Source organism: Prionailurus viverrinus, chromosome E1 (genome assembly GCF_022837055.1).
Source record: "Prionailurus viverrinus isolate Anna chromosome E1, UM_Priviv_1.0, whole genome shotgun sequence".
Lineage (NCBI taxonomy): Eukaryota > Metazoa > Chordata > Mammalia > Carnivora > Felidae > Prionailurus > Prionailurus viverrinus.
In genome coordinates, this window is record NC_062574.1 from 16767352 (window position 1) to 16790346 (window position 22995).

The 22995-nt window shown below is 36.6% G+C and overlaps 1 protein-coding gene across 7 annotated transcripts in view; it reads right to left on the minus strand.

Moving 5' to 3' along the window:
• The window catches only part of EFCAB5 (EF-hand calcium binding domain 5), a 190885-nt gene that overhangs the window by 113859 nt on the left and 54031 nt on the right, over window positions 1–22995 (minus strand). For all 7 annotated transcript variants that reach the window (XM_047833726.1, XM_047833723.1, XM_047833721.1 and 4 more), the window contains one exon: window positions 21414–21990. In XM_047833726.1, coding sequence (XP_047689682.1) covers window positions 21414–21990 — 577 coding nt within the window. The remainder of the gene's footprint in view (window positions 1–21413; window positions 21991–22995) is intronic.

A 22995-nucleotide genomic window follows, 5' to 3' on the forward strand; every position in this document is an offset into this window, starting at 1 on the left:
GGTGGCTCAATGGGTTAAGCGTCCGACTTTGGCTCAGGTCATGATCTCACCATTGGTGGGTTTGAGCCCCACATCGGGCTCTGTGCTGACAGCTCGGAACTTGAAGCCAGAGCCTGCTTCGGATTCTGTGTCTTCCTCTCTCTCTGACCTTCCCCCACTTGCACTCTGTCTCTCTTTCAAAAAAAAAATAAACATTACAAAATTTTTTTAAATGAATCAATAGCTTTATCTGGCAAATCCTAGGAATTTCTGGATATCCTGGATAGTCTTATTCCAGGACCACCACACCTTGTCATGCATTGTGACAGATATCCAGCCCCAGCTGGAGTGAACTTGACGTAGGAACTTCAGTCTTTTTAACATCAGGAATGTCTATGCCACTGAAGTAGGACCACAGACTCATTCACCATCAAGTTTCAGGGTGTGTGTTTGAAGGATATTAGGATAACATTCAAGGAGACCATGATTTCTCAGTCTGTAAGAACTTGAATTTCTAAGTACTTAATAAGGGGATATATACATATGCAACAAAGTGTGGCCTAGAGATGGATAGGAAACTAGTAATATATAAACATTGTTATTATGCTTCGGGTTGAACAAAAATAGAACCTACTTGATAAAGTCCTACCACACGCCATTGGCTGTAATAGTCATTCAAATGCTATAAAAACACATTTTCCCTATCTATCCACTCACTTTTGGCATAATCTGTTATACTGGATTGATAAACTATGATATTCAGTATGAATTGACAAAATGATTGATATTAATAATATCACTTGTGGGAGAAGCGCCCATGGGATTTCCTAGCTTAATATAACCATAAGAGTTTGGCTGGGTAAAGAGGTGACAGCTGGTGTGGCGTATGAGCAGACAGACATCTGTCTAGGAAGTCACTGTCTCCTGGCAACCAAAGAAGATCCATATCATTCCTTTAGTCTTGCCAAGTCCTGGTGACTGGTGTATTGTAAGCATGAGTTAGACATTTTGGGGTTTTTTTTGAAACACAAAAAGTAAGTACTTTGAAGTAAACCATCAAACCTTTGCAGATACCAAATTCCAATAGAAACATACACAATGGGTGCTGTCATATGGTCTGCATAAGTTCTTTGAACACTATACAATGAGTTAATTCTCAGGGAATTACTGAGTAAAACATTTTTTAAATTATTAAGTAAAATAAAGAGTGCTGTCTCTTTTCCTTTTAGTTTTTACTTGGCTTATATGTATCCTTAATGCTTGAGCATTTATCCTGACTTATTTTTCTCCTTTATGTAGCTGTGGTGGAGAAAGTAATTCTATGAAATAGTTTGTCGTGATTCTTCTCTTTGTGCGTTAAATGTTCCATTGTTACTTCATAAGGCTAATAAAGAGTTGTCAAAGGGAAAATGCACAAAAGGTATCTCAAGGTGCTGCACAGACCCCACACTGATTATGCAGTAAGCAAAGGATGTAGGGGGCGCCTGGGTGGCGCAGTCGGTTAAGCTTCCGACTACTTCAGCCAGGTCACGATCTCGCGGTCTGTGAGTTCGAGCCCCGCGTCAGGCTCTGGGCTGATGGCTCAGATCCTGGAGCCTGTTTCCGATTCTATGTCTCCCTCTCTCTCTGCCCCTCGCCCGTTCATGCTCTGTCTCTCTCTGTCCCAAAAATAAATAAACGTTGAAAAAAAAAAATTAAAAAAAAAAAAAAAAAAAAGCAAAGGATGTAGGAATCTAAGATCGTTACCAAGCCAGAACCTGGTAGGCATCACTATAATTGCCACACAGGAAAAGATCCAGCTTTTTGCCTTGGGTCTCTTATATCTACTTCCTAGTTCATTTGAATTCTCATCTACGCTCAGGACTATATATCAGGACTGGAAGAGAAAAGTGAAGACATTTACAGTATAATAGGCCCTGCTTCTCTGGAATAGTAAAATTCTAGCATTAATAGTCTCTCTGTAATTTTTAAAGTTTTTTTTTTAATTCCAGTTAGTTAATATACATCTCTGTAATATTCCTTTACTGTTTAAATTTTTTATTTTTAGAAATATGATATAGTAAAATTGACCTTTTTTGGTACATAGTTTTATAAATTTAAACACAAACATAAATGTGTAACCACCACTATAATCAGGCTATTGGAAGTTCATAATCCTATTTTAAAAGCAAATGCTTTTCATTATCAGTTCACAATAAGGCAGTCGTGACTTATAAAATGTGCATTCACAAGCACAGGAGGAATCAAGAGTCAGAGGGAAAAGATACTGAAAGAAAGATGTTAAAAGAAAAGAAAATCTGAAGGAAAGCAAAAGGACAGAAACCTAACATATCAATTTTGCAAAATTACCCACAAGAATTAAAGTCCACTTCAATTCTTTATCTGTTGTTCAGAAACCCTGATGAAAAGCAATAAGGGTATATTGCATATGTAAAACTTACAAACAACAGTGATATTTTATTTTTTAGTTAAGTGGCTACCACTATAAAAATTGTTCCAAGTCAGTAAGGAGCGTCTTCTCTATCTATTGTTCTTGGGCACCAAACAGAGACGAATCCCTTTTTACCCAGGGAAGTAGTGAGATGAAAAAAATTTTGGATCTAGTTGAGGCAAATGAATGCTTTAACATCATCACCAGAAGATAAAGTCTTGACAAACCAAACAAAAATCTTATTTGTCTTTTTTCTTGAATATAAGTAAGAAAAACTCTCATTCCTAAAATAAATGGACTTCTCCAAAACTCTGTAAGATGACCCAAACAATGATATAGTTTAGAGAATTTAAAAGCAAGACTGTTTTAGCTAAGATTCCTGTGTTTCCAAGCTTTAATGAATAGATATTGTGCTGTTGTAAAAGTATGTCAAGGATTTCTGAATATTCTGCAGATGCCTGACACTGTCATATGTTGGCATATAGATCTTGAATTTTTGCAGAAAGAGATAAAGCCCTACTCCTGACAATCTAGGCAAACAAAGCATCTATGATTACTTTAACTCTTTCATGAAATTCCTACAGTATTGCTCCAATAGAAACTAGGGCTCTTATCAACCTTCAAATGACCTTAAATATTCAAACTCTCAATTCAAGAAGCATCACCGAAATAAACTCTGTTGTGTTGTGTCATTTGTTGGCAATGAGACCTAGGCCAGTGTCCAAGTGCGCCCATTACTATTCTTATTATAGATATTGATAAATGACTAGTTTTATGTACTGATTGAGATTTACATATCCCTAACAGGAGGAAGGATTTGTCAATGTATTGACTTACAGCCTTGACACCAGCTCTCAGATTTTAAGTATTTTTCATGGTAATTGATCTAAATACAAATCTAATTTATTGCTTTGCAAGAACAGATGGTGAACAGAAATGTTCTTTAAGCTAGTTATTAAATTTAATGACACTGCCCCCTGCTGCTGTTGGAAGTTTTCACTAGTACTAAAATTCCCTTAATTTGGTTTCTCTACATAATTGGTTTTGAAACTTTTGTCAGTGTGTAGAATGACCTTCTGTGCAACTTGTTTTCAATGCATCCCTAAAGGTTCTGGTTCAGAAGATATGAGGAAGAAGCTAGGAATCTGCACTTTTTTACCAAGCATCCAGGTAATCATGATGTCATTCTTAGGCAACAACACTCTGAGAAAGACTGTTTGAACTGAAATTTAAAATGCCATGTCCACCTATAAAATAAAACAAAAGAAGAGTTCTGTACATATCTCTTACTTTACTCTAGAGGAATATATGTACCCAATTTCAAAAGAATTGTTATTCTAAAGCTTCTGATTAGTTCCTTACCCTGTAGGAAGAATACTAAAACAAATCACAAGGAATTTTAGATTCTTTTATAAATTTTAGGCAATCCCTATCAAAATAACACTAGCATTCTTCACAGAGCTAGAACAAACAATCCTAAAATTTGTATGGAATCAGAAAAGACCCAGAATAGCCAAAGCAATCTTGAAAAGAAAACCAAAGCTGGAGACATCACAATCCCAGACTTCAAGCTGGATTACAAAGCTGTAATAATCAAGACAGCATGGTATCGGCGCAAAAACAGACACACAGACCAATGGAATAGAATGGAGACTCCAGAATTGGACCCACAAAAGTATGGCCAACTAATCTTTGACAAAGCAGGAAAGAATATCCAACGGAAAAAAGACAGTCTCTTTAACAAATGGTGCTGGGAGACCTGGACAGCAACATGCAGAAGAATGAAACTAGACCACTTTCTTATACCACTCACAAAAATAAACTCAAAATAGATAAAGGACCTGAATGTGAGACAGAAAACCATCAAAACCCTAGAGGAGAAAGCAGGAAAAAACCTCTCTGACCTCAGCCGCAGCAATTTCTTACTTGACACATCTCCAAAGAAAAGGGAATTAAAAGCAAAAATGAACTATTGAGACCTCATGAAGATAAAGAGCTTCTGCACTGCAAAGGAAACAATCAACAAAACTAAAAGGCAACCAACGGAATGGGAAAAGATATTTGCAAATGACATATCAGACAAAAGGCTAGTATCCAAAATCTATAAAGAACTCACCAAACTCCACACCCAAAAACCAAATAATCCAGTGAAGAAATAGGCAGAAAACAAGAATAGACACTTCTCTAAAGAAGACATCCGGATGGCCAACAGGCACATGAAAAGATGCTCAATGTCACTCCTCATCAGGGAAGTACAAATCAAAACCACACTCAGATACCATCTCATGCCAGTCAGAGTGGCTAAAATGAACAAATCTGGAGACCATAGATGCTGGAGAGGATGTGGAGGAACAGGAACCCTCTTGCACTGTTTGTGGGAATGCAAACTGGTGCAGCCTCTCTGGAAAACAGTGTGGAGGTTGCTCAGAAAATTAAAAATAGACCTACCCTATGACCCAGCAATAGCACTGCTAGGAATTTACCCAAGGGATACAGGAGTGTTGATGCATAGGGGCACTTGTACCCCAATGTTTATAGCAGCACTTTCAACAATAGCCAAATTATGGAAAGAGCCTAAATGTCCATCAACTGATGAATGGTTAAAGAAATTGTGGTTTATATACACAATGGAATACTACTTGGCAATGAGAAAGAATGAAATATGGCTTTTTGTAGCAATGTGGATGGAACTAGAGAGTGTTATACTAAGTGAAATAAGTCATACAGAGAAAGACAGATCCCATATGTTTTCACTCTTATGTGGATCCTGAGAAACTTAACAGAAGACCATGGGGGAGGGGAAGGAAAAAAAAAGTTAGAGAGGGAGGGAGCCAAACCATAAGAGACTCTTAAAAACTGAGAATAAACTGAGGGTTGATGGGGGGTGGGAGGGAGGGGAGAGTGGGTGATGGATATTGAGGAGGCACCTGTTAGGATGAGCACTGGCTGTTGCATGGAAACCAATTTGACAATAAATTTCGTATAAAAAAAAAAAGCTTCTGTACAGCGAAGGAAACAATCAACAAACCTAAAAGGCAACCGACATAATGGGAGAAGATATTTGCAAATGACATATCAGATAAAGGTTAGTATCCAAAATCTATAAAGAACTTATCAAACTCAACACCCAAAAAACAAATAATCCAGTGAAGAAATGGGCAAAAGACATGAATAGACACTTCAAAGTTTATTGAAGATAGATAACCAGATGGCCAAAGAAAATATCCAGATGGCCAACCGACACATGAAAAAATGCTCAACATCACTCATCATTAGGGAAATATAAATTAAAACCACAATGAGATACCACCTCACACCTGTCAGAATGGCTAGAATTAACAACTCAGGAAACAACAAATGTTGGCAAGGATGAGGAGAAAGGGGAACATTCTTGCACTGTTGGTGGGAGTGCAAACTGGTGCCGACATTCTGGAAACCAGTGTGGAGGTTTCTCAAAAAATTAAAAATAGAACTACCCTACGACCCAGGAATTGCACTACTAGGTATCTATCAAAGGGATATAGGTGTGCTTTTTCTTTTTTTTTATTTTTTTAACAATTTTTTTTTCAATGTTTATTTATTTTTGGGACAGAGAGAGACAGAGCATGAACGGGGGAGGGGCAGAGAGAGAGGGACACACAGAATCGGAAACAGGCTCCAGGCTCTGAGCCATCAGCCCAGAGCCTGACGCGGGGCTCGAACTCACGGACCGCGAGATCGTGACCTGGCTGAAGTCGGACGCTTAACCGACTGCGCCACCCAGGCGCCCCTATAGGTGTGCTTTTTCGAAGGGGCACATGCCCCCCAGTGTTTACAGCAGTGCTATCGACAATAGCCAAAGTATGGAAAGAACCCAAATGTCCATGGTCGAATGAAGGCATAAAGAAGATGTGGTATCAGTGATCAAAAAGGATGAAATTTTGCCATTTGCAACAACATGGATGGAACTAGAACGTATTATGCTGAGCGAAATGAGTCAATCAGAGAAAGACAAATATCATATGACTTCACTCATATGAGGAATTTAAGATACAAAACAGATGAACATAAGGGAAAGGAAGCAAAAATAATAATATAAAAACAGGGAGGGGGACATCACATAAGAGACTCTTATACAGAGAACAAACAGAGGGTAACTGGAGGGGTTGTGGGAGGGCGATAGGCTAAATGGGTAAGGGGCATTTAGAAATCTACTCCTGAAATCATTGTTGCACTATATGCTAACTAACTTGGATGTAAATGTGAAAATAAATAAATTATTAAAATATAAATAAATATATATTTATTTTTATGTTTTATATTATTTATTATATTATATATGTAATATATGTTATATATTATATAATTAGTATATATTATGTTATAATTATATTATATTAAATTATATTTAAATTAAATTAAAAGTAATTAAAATATATTAAATATATTATTATATTATTTTACATATATATGTATATTAAGTATATTATGTATATTTAAGTATAGGCATGCCAGAAGACATTCAGAGGAAAATATGAAGATTTAGGAAGAGAATCAGAGTGCCTTATTTGTTTGTTGTTGTTCTTAGTTGTTTTTTCAGATCTGGAAGAGAGCTAGATGTTATCTAGACCAGGGGTCAGCAAACCAAGCCTAGTGCCCAAATCTGGTCTGCTGCCTGATATTGTATCACTCAAAAGCTAAGATGGGCTGTTACATTTTAAAATAGTTTTTAAAAATCAAAATAAGAATAATGTGTTGTAGAATGGTAGAAAATCTATGAAATTCACATTTGGTATTCATAAATAAAGTTTTCTTGGAATATAGCCATGCTTACTCATTTACCTATTGTGTATAGCTACTTTTGTATACTACAACAGCAAAATTGAGTAGTTGTGACTAAAGTTTCCAGGCAAAAAGCTTTTAATTTTTATGTAATCAAATTTATCAATAATTTCACAATTTTGGGGTGTCTGGGTGGCTCAGTCAGTTAAATGTCTGACTTCAGCTCAGGTCATGATCTCACAGTCCGTAGGTTCGAGCTCCGCATCAGGCTCTGTGGTGACAGCTTGGAGCCTGGAGCCTGCTTCGGCTTCTGTGTCTCCCTCTCTCTCTGCTCTTCCCCCACTTATGCTCTCTCTCTTTCTCTCAATAATAAATAAACATTAAAAAAATAATTTCACAATTTTGAGTCGTGGTGAAAAAGGTTTTTCTCTGGTAATAAAGGGATTTAACCCCTGGTTTCTTCTAGCTTTTATATGGTTTCATTTTATACATACATATACTTAGTAGGATATGTTCTATGGATAAAAAAGCTGCAAATAAATCTAAAACATCATTTAGTAGGGACGCCTGGCTGGTTCAGTCCGTTAAGTGTCCAACTTCAGCTCAGGTCATGATCTTGTGGATTGTGGGTTTGAGCCCCACGTCAGGCTCTGTGCTGATGGCTCAGAGCCTGGAGCCTGCGTCAGATTCTGTATTTCCCTCTCTCTGTGCCCTTACCCCACTCTCTGCCCTTACTCCACTCTCTCTCTCTCTCTCTCTCTCTCAAAAATAAATAATAATAAACATTAAAAAACGTTTTTAAACATCATTTAGTAGCTCTATGATTAGTAGGATTATTACCATTGTTATTTTTAAGTTATTTTACATAAATTGTAGGATAAGACAACTAATTCTGTCAATGTTGTTAGGAGCCAAGATTGTCAGTAAGAAAAAAAAAGAGAGCTACAAATATAAACTCAAGGATAGGTAAAAACAAAACAAAACAAAAAAAACAACCCTGCAATATTATATTTGATATGAAATGATCAATATTTACTCATTATTTAAAAAAAATTATACTTGTTCACCCTAAAAGAGCCTAAAGCAATATGATACAATATTTTTGAGCATTCCTAGCTCTCAGATGAGTGATCCCCATTAAAAGGAACTAAGAATCCTTTTAAAAAATGCATGAAGCTTCCAAAGACTAAAGGAGTAATGTTGGAAGAACACAGGGGCCAAAGTTGGGTCAAGCTGAGGATCAAGTCAGTAAAGTGTCTGACTTCAGCTCAAGTCATGATCTCATGGTCCATGAGTTCAAGCCCCATGTGGGGCTCTGTGCTGACAGCTCAGAGCCTGGAGCCTGGTTCAGCTTCTGTGTCTCCCTCTCTCTCTGCCCTTCCTGCACTTGCTCTCTGTCTGTCTGTCTGTCTCTCTCTCTCTCCGTCTCAAAAGTAAATAAACATCAAAACAAAATAAAAAATTAACTATAATGGATTAAAATACATTGAATATATATTAAAATCAATGTGTCCATTATGATACTCAAAAGGAACCTTTCCCCCAAAAGGGAAAACAATCTTTCAAATTTGCCCCTCCAGGTGACTATTGATAGATCAATAGGTAGACACATAGATACACAGAGATACAATATACAATACTCTGAAAATCTGTAATTAAAAGGAAAGAATTAAACATTAATTTTGTCTTACTAGTAGGAAGCATATTTCAATGTAACCAAATACATAGCAATCAAATGTGATTTATTGCAGGGATTCCAATGGCTCAAAATTAGGAAACCTATTAATAAAATTCATCATTAACAGGTCTAGGGTGAAAATCAAATGATTATCTTCACAGGTGTTGAAAAAGTGTTTGACAAAATTAACAGTCTTGAGCTTGAAAAATCACTCTATAAAGGAGTTAGAAAGAGAAGAACAATCAAAACACAAACCCAGCAAAAGGAAGGAAATAATAAAGATTGGAGCAGAAATAAATAATATAGAAGCTAAAAAAAGAAAAAGAAAAGCTTTTCTTTTCTCTGCCATAATGGTGTGTGCAGTTGAGTGTTCTTTCCATGTCTTCTCACAAGACTTTCAGGATCAAGCAATTCTTGGCCAAGAAACAACGCAGAATCTTCCCATTCTTCAGTGGAATCAGATGAAAACTGGTAATAAAATCATGTACAACTTCAAGAGGAGGCATTGGAGAATAACCAAGCTGGGACTATAAGGGATCACACATGAGATGGCACACATAGTTATGCTACATGAAGGGCATGTACTTGTATCTTGGGACTCTGTAAACATTGCTGCTACCTAAACAATAGACGTATTTTATCCAGGGAAATGAATTTCTCTTACTATGCTTCAGTAGGTTGCTTCGGTAATAAATATGTGAGACCTTGGTTTGAAAAAATAAATGAATTTTTAAAATTTAAAAACAATATAACAGATGAAACCAGGAGCTGGTTCTTTGAAAAGGTCAACAAAATTGGGGGTGGGGGAGGAGTTAAGATGGTAGAGCAGTATGGAAACTCTGAGCTTGTCTCATCCTTGAAATGCAGCTGGTCAGCACAAAACCATTTGAACACCTAGGATATTGACCTGAGGACTAACACAACAATCTGCATAACTTGAGCCACAGAACTTGGCAGGTACACGGTACAGAGAGGTAAATTGTGGGAGAGAAAAGCTGTGGAGTGTAGGGAGCCATTTTTGTGGAGAGGGCAGAGAGAGAAAGAGAATTGGGGAGAGTGCAGCACAACAGTGTCATGCAGGAAAAGCACTCTCCCCAAAAGTAGCTGGAGAGAAAGAGAGAGAAAGAGTGAAAACACTCACAGGGGGCTGAACAAGAAATCTGTACCCCAAAACCTTTGATGGGGAGAAAAGAGAGGGTTTCAATACTACCTGGATTCTATAAACAGTGGAGCACAGAGTCTGAAGGTTGGGAGCTCAGTGCCTGGTGGTGCTCTGGTGAGGAAGTAGGGTGAATCCCCAGGAGCAGGCAGTGTGGTCTGCGGGGGTCCATGTGCCACACGGGGAGGAGTGGTTCCCCTGCTTGGAGTGAATTTGGTAGAGAGGATACAGCCACCCTGTGGGCAAAGGTCCCAGCAGACAACAGAGAGCAGCTACATTTGCTGGTATTGGAAGAAAGATGCCAGAGTGTGGTGAAACCTGGCACTGGCTGTGTGTTGTGATTTACCATACTCTCTGAAACTCTGCTGCTGTGTGATCACATGAACGTTTTCTGGGGCAAGCCAGCATCCAGCCATTGCTCAGTGAGACCCTCCGTCAAAGAGCTGGCTCATGTCCAAGCCACAGGGGTCTCTGAAGTGTGGGGTTTTGAAACACTTCCCCATCTGAGATAAAACTCTGGAGGGAGGTGTCACCTGGCTGGTGACAGCTTGGACACAGATAGGGTAGAGGTGCAGAATGGATGGAGGCCTGAGACAAAGGAGGGGTGCTTGATCTTGGGTCAGTGAGAATGTCAAGTTCCTGCACCAGAGACTTTGGGGTTGGCTGAAGCCATTTCTACTTCTGCGCATGCACATGCCTACTGCACTGATCCACCCCAGTAAGCTAAGCAGCGCCACCTAGTGGATAACAGAGCCATTACACTAAGTACCACTCCACTGTGCCCTCCAAGCACATGCCCCACAAGACCAGCACAAGTCACTCCACCTGCTTAGTGTATGGACTATAGAGGGCTTCATATCAGTTCTAGAGGAAACTAGATATAACTTCATTTGGGTTTCATTCTGTTTCCTGGTTCAGTTATTTGTTCGTTTTCTTTGCTTCTGTTTTTGCTTAAATTGGTTTTTTTTTTCTTTATTTTCTTTCTCTTTCTTGGATTCAGAAAGAACATGTTATTTTTTATTTATTTTATTTTATATTTTATTTTAAAAAATTTTTATTCTATTTTCTTTATTTCATTTTATTCTATATATTTTTTTAATTTTTAAAAATTTTCTTAACTTTTTTTCTTACCTTTCCCTTTTTTCTCTATTCTATCAAGCTTCTTTCAACAAGCAGATGAAATCACACCTAGGGTCTAGCTACCTTTATGTGATTTATTTGTTTTGTTTTTTAGCTTTAATTTTTTATTTTATTAATTCTTCTGCCCTCCAGAATGACAAGAAGAAGGAATTCACCCCAATAGAAAGAATAGGAAGAAATGATGGCAAAAAATGTAATGAACACAGATATAAGTAAGATGTCTAAACTAGAATTTAAAACCACAATTATAAGAATACTAGCTAGGGTTGAAAAAAGAATAGAATATACCATATAATCCCTTTCTACAGAAATAAAATAACTAAAATCAAGGGAGGCCAAAATTAAAAATGGAATAACCAAGACCAGTCTTGAATAGATGTCGTGTAAGCAAGGATGGATGAGGCAGAGCAGTGAATCAGTGATATAGAAGATAAAATTATGGAGAATAATGAGACAGAAAAAAAGAGGGAAAAAAAGGCAAAAGATTACAATACAAAACTTAGAGAACTCAGTACTTATTAAAAAGGAATAACACCCATGGGGTGCCTGGGTGGCTCAGTCAGTTAAGCGTCTGACTTCAGCTCAGGTCATGATCTCACAGCTCGTTAGTTTGAGCCCCGCATCCGAGCCTGGAGCCTGCTTCGGATTCTGTGTCCCTGTCTCGCTCTGCCCCTCCCCTATTCATGCTCTCTCATTCTCTCTCTGTCAAGAATAAACATTAAAAAAAAATTTTTTTTAAGGAATAACATCAGAATCATAGGAGTCCCAGAACATGAAGAGAGAGAGAAAAAGTGGCAGAAGGCTTATGTGAGCAAATTATAGCAGAAAACTTTCCTAATCTGGGGGAGGACACAGACATCAAAATCCAAGAAGCACAGAAAACGCTCATTAGATTCAACAAAAACTGACCATCACCAAGGTGTATCAGTGTCAATTCACAAAATACACAGGCAATGAAAGAATATGAAAGCAGCAAGGAGAAAAAAGTCCTTAACCTACAAGGGAAGACAGATCTTGTTCACAACAGATCTGTCCACAGAAACTTGGCAGGCCAGAAAGGAATGTCAGGATATATTCAACATGCTGAATCAGAAAAATATGCAGCCAAGAATTCTTTACCCAGCAAGACTGTCATTCAAAATAGAAGGAGAGATAAAGAGTTTCCTAGACAAGCAAAAACTAAAGGAATGGTGACCACTAAACCAGCCCTGCAAGAAATTTTAAAGGGGAGACTTTGAGTGGAGAAAAGACAAAACAAAACAAAAGAGACCAAAAGCAACAAAGACTAGAAAGGACTGAGAACATCACCAGAAACAGCAACTCTACAGGTAACACAATTTCACTATATTCATATCTTTCAGTACTCACTCTAAATGCAATCAATCAAAAGACATATGATATTAGAAGGGATAAGAAAATAAGACTCATCTATATGCTGCTTACAAGAGACTCACTTTAGGGATGCCTGGGTGGCTTACTTGGTTAAGCATCTGACTTTGGCTGAGGTCATGATCTCATGGTTCATGAGTTTGTGCTCCACATCAGGCTCTGTGCTGACACCTCAGAGCCTGGAACCTGCTTTGGATTCTGTGTCTCCCTCTCCCTCTTCCCTCCTTTGCTCATGCTCTGTCTCTCCCTCTTTTAAAAATAAATTAAAAAAATTTTAAAGAGACTCATTTTACACCTAAAGACACCTATAGATTCAAAGTAAGGGGATAGAGAACCATCTATCATTCTAATGGACATCAAAAGAAAGCCAGAGTTGCCATACTTATATCAGACAGACTAGATTTTAAAATAAAGACTAACATGAAATGAAGAAGGGCGTTATATCATAATTAAGGGGTCTATCCACCAAGAAGATCTAACAACTGTAAATACTTATGCCCCCAACTTGAGGTCCACAAATATATAAATCAATTAAGCACACACATGAAGAAACTCTTCAATAATAATAATATCATAATAGTAGGGGATTTCAACACCCCACTTACAGCAATGTACAGATCATCTAAACACAAAATCAACAAGGAAACAATGGCTTTGAATGACACACTGGACCAGATGGACTTAACAGATATATTCAGAACATTTCATCCTAAAGCAGCAGAATACACAGTCTTCCTGAGTGCACATGGAACATTCTCCATCATAAACCACATACTGGATCACAAATCAGCCCTCAACAAGTACAAAAAGATTAAGATCATACCATTCATATTTTCCAAACACAACACTATGAAACTTGAAATCAACCACAAGAAAAAATTTGGACAGACCATGAATACCTGGAGATTATAGAACATCCTACTAAAGAATGAATGGGTTAACAAGAAATTAAAGAGGAAATTAAAAAGTACATGGAAGCCAATGAAAATTAAGACAGGACAGCCCAAAACCTCTGGGATGCAGCAAAGGCGGTCATAAGAGGGTGGTGTATAGCAATCTAGGCCTTCTTAAAGAAGGCCTACACAACCTAAAATTACACCTAAAAGAGGTGGGAAAAGAACAGAAAATAAAGCCCAAAACCAGCAGAAGAAGGGAAATAATAAAGATCAGAGCAGAAATCAATCATATGAAACAAAACAAAACAGTAGAACAGATCAATGAAACCAGGAGCTGGTTCTTTGAAAGAATTAACAAAATTGATAATTCCCTAGCCAGATTAATCAGAAAGAAAAAGGAAAGAACCCAAATAAATAAAATCACAAATAAAGAGGATAGATCACAACAAACACCACAGAAATACAAACAATAAAAAGATAATATTATGCGCAATTATAGACCAACAAATTGGGAAATCTAGAAGAAATGGACATATTGCTAGAAACATATAAACTACCAAAACTGAAACAGAAAGAAATAGACCATTTGAACAGACTAATAACCAGTAAAGAAATCGAATCAGTAATCAAAAATCTCCCAACAAACAAAAGTCGAGGGCCAGATGGCTTTCCATGGGAATTCTACCAAACATTTAAAGAAGAGTCAACACCTAATTCTTTTGAAACTGTTCCAAAAAGTAGAAATGGAAGGAAAACTTCCAAATTCATTCTATGAGGCCAGCAATACCTTGATTCCAAAACCAGACAAAGACCCCACTACAAAGAAGAATTACAGACCAATTTCCCTGATGAACATGGATGCAAAAATTCTCAACAAGATACTACAAACCAGATCCAGCAATACATTAAAAGAATTATTCACCATAATCAACTGGGATTTTATTCCTGGGATGCAGGGCTGGTTCAATATCTGTAAATCAATGTGATACATCACATTAATAAAAAAAAGAAAAGGATAAGAATCACATGATCCTCTCAATAGATGAAGAAAAAAGCATTTAAACAAAACACAGCATCCTTTCTTGAAAAAAAACCCTCAAGAAAGTAGGGATAGAAGGATCATACCTCAAGATCATAAAGGCCATATATGAAAGACCCATCACTAATACCATCCTTAATGGAGAAAACCTGAGAGCTTTCCCCCTAAGGTCAGGAACATGACAAGGATGTCCACTCTCACCACTACTATTCAACATAGTGTTGGAAGTCCTAGCCTTAGCAATCAGACAATGCAAAGAAATAAAAGGCATCCATATCAGCAAGGAGGAAGTCAAACTTTTACTCTTTACAGATGACATGATACTGTATGTGGAAAACCCAAAATACTCCACCAAAAAACTGCAAAAACTGATCCATGAATTCAGCAAATCACAGGATATAAAATCAATATACAGAAATCAGTTGCATTTATATACACCAATAATGAAACAGCAGAAAGAGAAATCAAGGACTTGATCCCAGTTACAATTGCACCAAAAACCATTAGATACCTAGGAATAACCCTAACAAAAGAGGTAAAAGGTCTATACACTGAAAACTATAAAAAGCTTATGAAAGAAATTGAAGAAGACACAAAGAAATGGAACAACATTCCATGCTCATGGATTGGAAAAACAAATATTGTTAAAATATTGATACCACCTAAAGCTATCTACATGCAATTCAATGCAATCCCTATCAAAATAACACTAGCATTCTTCACAGAGCTAGAGCAAACAATCTTAAAATTTGTATGGAACCAGAAAAGACCCAGAATAGCCAAAGCAATCCTGAAAAAGAAAACCAAAGCTGGAGGCATCACAATTCCAGACTTTAAGCTGTATTACAAAGCTGTAATCATCAATACAGTATGGTACTGGCACAAAATCAGACACATAAATCAATGGAACAGAATAGAGAATCCAGAAATGGACCACAAATATATGGCCAACTAATCTTTGACAAAGTGGGAAAGAATATCCAATGGAAAAAAGACAGCCTCTTTAGCAAATGATGTTGGGAAAACTGGACAGCCACATGCAGAATGAACCCAGACCACTTTCTTACACCATACACAAAAATAACTCCAAATGGATGAAAGACCTAAATGTAAGACAGGAAACCATCAAAATCCTTGAGGAGAAAACAGAAAGCAATCTCTTTGATCTCAGCCACAGCAACTTCTTACTCAACATGTCTCCAGAGGCAAGGGAAATAAAAGCAAAAATGAACCATTGGGACCTCATCAAGATAAAAAGCTTCTGCACAGCAAAGGAAACAATCAGCAAAACTAAAAGGCAACCGACGGAATGAGAGGATATTTGCAAATGACATACCAGATAAAGGGTTAGTATCCAAAATCTATAAAGAACTTATCAAACTCAACACCCAAAAAAACAACCCAGGCAAGAAATAGGTGGAAGACATGAATAGACACTTTTCCAAAGAAGATATCCAGATGGCTAACAGACACATGAAAAGATGCTCAACATCACTCATCATCGGGGAAATACAAATCAGAACCACAATGAGATACCACCTCACACCTATCAGAATGACTGAAATTAACAACTCGGAAACAACAAATGTTGGTGAGGATGCAGAAAAAGCGGAACCCTTTTTCACTGCTGGTGGGTATGCAAACTGGTGCAGCCACTCTGGAAAACAGTATGGAGGTTCCTCAAAAAGTTGAAAATAGAACTAGCCTATGACCTATAGACCTATAGACCTATGACCTATAGAACTAGCCTATAACCCATCAATTACACTACTAGGTATTTACCCAAAGGATACAAGAATGCTGATTCAAAGGAGCACATGCACCCCAATGTTTATAGCAGCACTATCAACAATAGCCAAAGTATGGAGAGAGCCCAAATGTCCATTGAATGATGAGTGGATAAAGAATATATGAGATATATATATATATATATATAAAATGAAATATTACTCAGTGATCAAAAAGAATGAAATCTTGCCATTTGCAACAACATGGGTGGAATTGGAGGGTAAAATGCTAAGCAAAATAAGTCAGTCAGAGAGAGACAAATATCATATAATTTCACTCATATGTGTTATTTAAAAAACAAAATAGATGAACCTAGGGGAAAAGAAGCAAAAGTAATATAATAACACAGAGAGAGAGAAACCATAAGAGACTCTCAAATACAGAGAACAAACTGAGCTGCTGGAGGCATATTGGGTGCGCAGGTGGGCTAAATGGGTGATGGGCATTAAGAGGGCCACTTGTTGGGGTAAGCATTAGGTGTTATATAAAGTGATGAATAACTAAATTCTATTCCTGAAATAAAAAAAAATGTTTTTAATTCTAAAAATAACAATAAAATAGATAAACCCACAGAGATTTTCATAATAAAAAAAGATGTCAACAAAATTGATACTCCTCTCATTTTAAAAAGAGAGGACACAAATAAACAAAATTACTAATGAAAGAGGAGAAATAACAACCAACACCGCAGAAATACAAACAATTCTAACAGAATATTATGAAAACCTATTTGTCAACAAATTAGACAACTTGGAAGAAATGGATAAATTCCTAGAAACATAAAACTTACCAAAACCAAAGCAGGAAGAAGTGGAAAAATTGAACAGACCAATCACCAGTAATGAAATTGAATCAGTAATCAAAAAACTCTCCCAAAACAAAAGTCCAGAACTAAATGGCGTCACGGGTTAATTCTACCAAACGTTTAAAAAGCAGTTAAAGAATATCCAACGAGAACAAGACTGTCTTTTCAACAAATGGTGTTGGGAAAACTAGACAGCAACATGCAAAAGAATGAAACTGGACCGCTTTCTTACACCACGCACAAAAATAAATTCAAAATGGATTAAAACCCTAAATGTGAGACCTAGAAACCATAAAAATCCTAGAAGAGAACACAGGCCATAACTTCTTTGACATCAACTGTAGCATCTTCTTTCTAGATATGTCTCCTGAGGCACGGGAAACAACAACAACAAAAAATACACTAAAAAAGCTTCTACACAACAAAGGAAACAATCAACAAAACTAAAAGGCAACCTATGGAATGGGAGAAGATATTTGCAAGTGACATATCCAATAAAGAGTTAATATCCAAAATACATAAAGAACTTATAAAACTCAACACCTAAAAAATAAATAATACAATTAAAAAATGGGCAGAAGACGTGACCAGACATTTCTCCAAACAAGATATCTAGATGGCCAACAGACACAAGAAAAGATGCTCACCATCACTCATCATCACGGAAATGCAAATTAAAACTACAATGAGATATCACCTCACACCTGTCACAATGGCTAAAATTAACAACACCAGAAACAACAGGATATGGAAACAATGAGGATATGGAGAAAAGGGAACCTGTGTGCACTGTTGGTGGGAATGCAAACTGGTGCAGCCACTGTAGAAAACAGTATAGAGGTTCCTCAAAAAGTGAGAGATAGAACTACCCTACAACCCACAAATTACACTACTGAGTATTTACCCAAAGAATACAGAAACCCTAATTCAAAGGGATACATGCACCCCAATGTCTATTGCGGTATTATTTGCAATAGCCAAATTATGGAAGCAGCCCAAGCATCCATCAATTGATGAATGGATAAAGAAGATGTGTTATATATATAGAATGAAATATTCTTCAGCCATAAAAAAGAACGAAATCTTGCCATTTGCAATGATGTTGATAGAGCTAGAGAGTATAGTGCTAAGCAAAATAAGTCAGTGGGAGAAGGACATATTCCATATGATCTCACTCATATGTGGAATTTAAGAGAAAAATAAGCAAAGAAAAAAGAGAGAGAGAGAGAGACAAACCAAGAAACAGACTCTTAACTATAGAGAACAAATTAATAGTTACCAGAGGGGAGGTAGATACACTTATAAATAATAAAATAAAAATAAAATAAAATAATCACTCTATAATGTAGGAATTAGGCACACTTTTCTAACGTAATAAAATATATCTTTTTCGGATCCAAATGGAGTAGAGTTATGACATTAATATATAGTTTTAAAAAACTGTTCATGGTGAGGTAGTGATATAAAAATCATCCTTACCAAAGTCATAAACAAGACAAGGATGCCCATATCATCACAATTATTTAACATTGTATTGAAAATAATAGCCAACATAACAAGCTAAGAGGAAGATATTAAATGTATACAAGTATAAAAATTGGAAAAGAGGGAAAACTCCTATTATTTGCAGATAATATGGTTGCCTCACTAGAAAACCCAAATAATCAACTAAAATTATTCTATAAACAGTTACACTCAGTAAGGTAGTAGTGTATAAAAATATACAGAATTTAATAGACATAAATAGAAACTACATATAAATAGAAAATGTAATAAAATAAAAAATTCCCATTTACAATGGGAATAAAAAATAATAAAATAACTAGTAATAAATTTAACAAGAGATGTAAGCCTAAATGAAAAAAACCAAAACTTTAAGACAACAATGATAGATACAAAATAAGATGAGCAAATGAAAAGACATGTGTTTTCAGAAACACATCATTATTAAAGACATTGATTTCCCCTAAGTTAATAAATAAATTTAAACATTTCAATAAACATTCCTATAAGGTTTTTCTGTTCTTTTTTTTTTTCAAGTAGGTGAATCAACCCTAAAGTTCATATTGAAAAGTAAAAACACTAGAGGGGCGCTTGGGTGGCTCAGTCGGTTGAGCGTCTGACTTTGGCTCAGGTCACGATCTCACAGCTCGTGGGTTCAAGCCCCATGTCGGGCTCTGTGCTGACAGCTCAGAGCCTGGAGCCTGCTTTGGATTCTGTGTCTCCCTCTCTCTCTGCCCCTCCCCCATTCATACTCTGTCTCTGTCTCAAAAATAAACATTAAAAAAAATTTTTTTAAAGTAAAAACACTAGAATAAAAGAAGAATAAATAATAAGGACAAGCACAGTCAGATTTATTGAAATACAGATCTTCCTTGACTTATGATAAGGTTTTGTCACATAAACCCATCATAAGTTGAAAATATCCTAAGTTGAAAATGCATTTAATACACCTAAACTACCCACCATCACAGCTTAGCCTAAGCCCACCTTAAATGTGCTCAGAACACTTACATTAGTCTACACTTGGGCAAAATCATCTAACACAAAGCCTATCTCATAAAGTGTTGAATATCTTGGGGAACCTGGGTGACTCAGTCAGTTGGGTGTCTAACTCTTGTTTTTGGCTCAGGTCATGATCTGCAGTTTGTGAGTTCGAGCCCCACACTGTCAGTGCAGAGCCTACTTAGGATTCTCTTTCTCTCTCTGTCTCTTTCTCTGCCCCTCCCCTGCTCATGCTCTCTCTCTCTCTCTCAAAATAAATAAACTTTAAAAATATATTCATTATCTCATATAATTGATTGAATACTGTACTGAAAGCGAGTAACAGAATGGTTGTATGGGTACAGAATGGTTATAAGTGTATGTATGTAATGCATGTAATGTAATGTATGTAAGTGTATGATATGTGTGTATGTAACGTATGTTAAGTCTATGATATATATGTATGTAATGTATGTAAGTGTATGATACCATGAAGGATATCATGGTTACATGGCTGACTGGGAGTTGTGGCTCAGTGCTATTGCCCAGCATCATGAGAGAGCATCATACTGCATATTGCTAGTCCAGGAAAAGATCAAAATTCAAAATTCAAAGTACAGTTTCTACTGAACACATACCACTTATGCACCATTGTAAAGTCAAAAAATCCTAAGTGTAAATTGGGGGCTGTCTGTATACTTAAAAGTCTCAATGATTCAAGCAGTGTGGTGTGGTGCATGAACAGGGAGATAGTCAGAGGGATAGGATAGAAAAACCCAGAAATACACTCCAAAATATACAGGAATTTAGTTATAAAATTTCATCTCAAAACAGTGGGGCAAAATACACTATTCGACAGTTGTTGGGATCACTATGTAACCATTTGGAAAAGCAAAAAGTTGGATTCATATCTACATCTTATATTAGGATAAATTCCATATGGATCAATACTTAAAATGGAAACTAAAATATTAAAACTCCATAAGAAAACATGGGAGGATTCTTTTAATATCTTGAAATGTAACAATGACTCTAAGTCATAAAATGAAAGTAAATAAATTCAACCACATAGAAATAATATCTTCCGTATGACAAAAGATAAATAAAAACAGAAGAAAATATTTGTAACTCAGATGCTCTTATATAAAGGAAGAAAATTTAGAATCCAAATTTGCATTTGCTTCTGTATGTATAAAGAAAGTGGAAAAAATCCACTGAAAATGAAGAACACTAGTTATTTATGGCAGAGGTGGAGTATTGGGTACAAGGAGGATAAGAATGGATGAGAAACTTTTCACTGTATAACTATTAATACATTTTGAATTTAAACCAGGTAAATATGCTGCCTATCTGAAAAGTTAAATTTTTAAGAAGTCCCTGCTCTCATGTAACTTACTTTCCAGTGCAGGGAGACAGATGGTAAACAAATAAATATATACTTTGGATCATAGTAAGATAACTAAATCCGCAAATTCAAGGAACTTATTTAATATGCTTCATTAATCTTCATAGTGCCTCATAAATAGTGAAGCACATACTAGCAGCTCAATAAATACTTTTTGAATATTTAAGTCCTATTTGTATGATTATGTTATTATTCTACTTCCTTTCAATGAAAGGACCTAGATCATCAACTGAAAATATAACAAATTATGGGGAGCCTGGGTGGCTCAGTTAAGCAACTGACTTCAGCTCAGGTTATGATCTCATGGTTTGTAAGTTCAAACCCCACATTGGGCTTTCTGCTGTCAGCGCCTTTCTCTGCGCTTTCTCTGTCCCCTTCTCTCTCTCTCTGCCCCTCCCTTCTCATGCTTGCTCTGTCTCTCTCTCAAAAAAAAAAAAAATTACATATATAAAACTGTACCTGTTGCCAATAGTATTGGGAACATGTATCTTCAGTTCTTCCGTGACATCCCTCATCACCCTCTGATAACCAGACATTCCTGAGTCTTTGATATAATAAGGATTGTTTCTCATTAAATATTCCCCCAAATGATTAATTGGATCAAACTTGGTTGTAATATCAGCTTCTGCCCAAACTTTCTTCTTTTCCACTTGCATTAACATTTTTTCCACTCCAGGAACTAAGGTGGGTAGAAGTTTGTCAAGCAAATATGCACGAGTTTTAAGTGTCATGTTTTCAGTATTAAACCACTCTTTGGCCAAATTATTGCTAGGGAATTTTTTTTCAGCCTTTTTTTCTAGTTCTTTCTTCAGATTATCCTTATTTATTATTTTCTGTTGCATTGCCTGGGCTCTTGCCTCCACTCTTTCGTAAAAATTTTTCTTCCATGGCTGTTCTAGCTTTGAATTCAGTACATCTGGATCTAAGTTGAAAATCACTTTGGCAGGTTTTCTAACCACAAAATTCTTTGAGACATTTGTGTCAGAGTCCTTTATTAAATCAGTTGAGGCTTTTGTTTGCTCTTCCAAGTGTATTTCTGAGGAGGAAAAAAAAGTGAAATGTAAGAAATACTAGAAGTAGATTTTAATCTATGTTACTTTAGAATATTATTTTTAAAAAGTTTTTTTTACATCTATTTACATGGTGTATTCAAACACAACTGAACATAACAGAAAATCAGGTAACTGTGACTTTAAGCATAAGGACATTAATTGTTGACTTAATCAGATGTCATTCAGCAGCTCACTGTTTTTCATTAAGTACATAGCCTGCTTCAATTGTTCTTTATTAATTTTTTGTTCTTGTACCTGAGGCTCACGAGATAGGTATTGTAGCTCCCAGCATCCTTTTAAAGGAAGAGATTTGAGAACAAAGGGGATTTTTCCTCTTATGGTTCTGTTTTATTATATAAGAATAGAATACCTCAGACTTGCTACTCTAAGATTTTCCTTTACATTTCATTGGCCTTATTAAGTTGCATGTCTACCCCTAGACCAGTAACTGGTAAACGGAAAGAGAATTACTATGAATAATTTTGACTAATCATAAGTTATTCCTTCATGTTAGGGGTTAGAACAAGTTCTCTGGGGGCACCTGGGTGGTTCAGTTGGTTAAGCGCCTGACTCTTGGTTTCAGCTCAGGTCATGATCTTACCGTGTGCGTGAATTTGGGCTCTGCACTGTGCAGAGCCTGCTTGAGATTCTGTCTCTCTCTCTGTCTCTCTCTTCTCTCTCTTTCAAAATAAATTAATTAAAAAAAGAACAAGTTCTATGGTATCAAGTGATTTCCACCTGCTACAGAATTGAGGTTTAGTTGTCAGGCAAAAAGGTGAGTAAATTTCTGCCGAGTAGGCAGTGAAGAGAGTCTACTCTCTCTTGAAGAGAGGCTTGTTATTTCCAGCCTCTTCCAGATTTTCATTTTAAAAATGCAATATGGGTGCCTGGGTGGCTCAGTCGGTTAAACGTCAGACTTTGGCCCAGGTCATGATCCCGCACTTCGAGGATTCAGGCCCAGCGTCAGGCTCTATGCTGACAACTTGGAG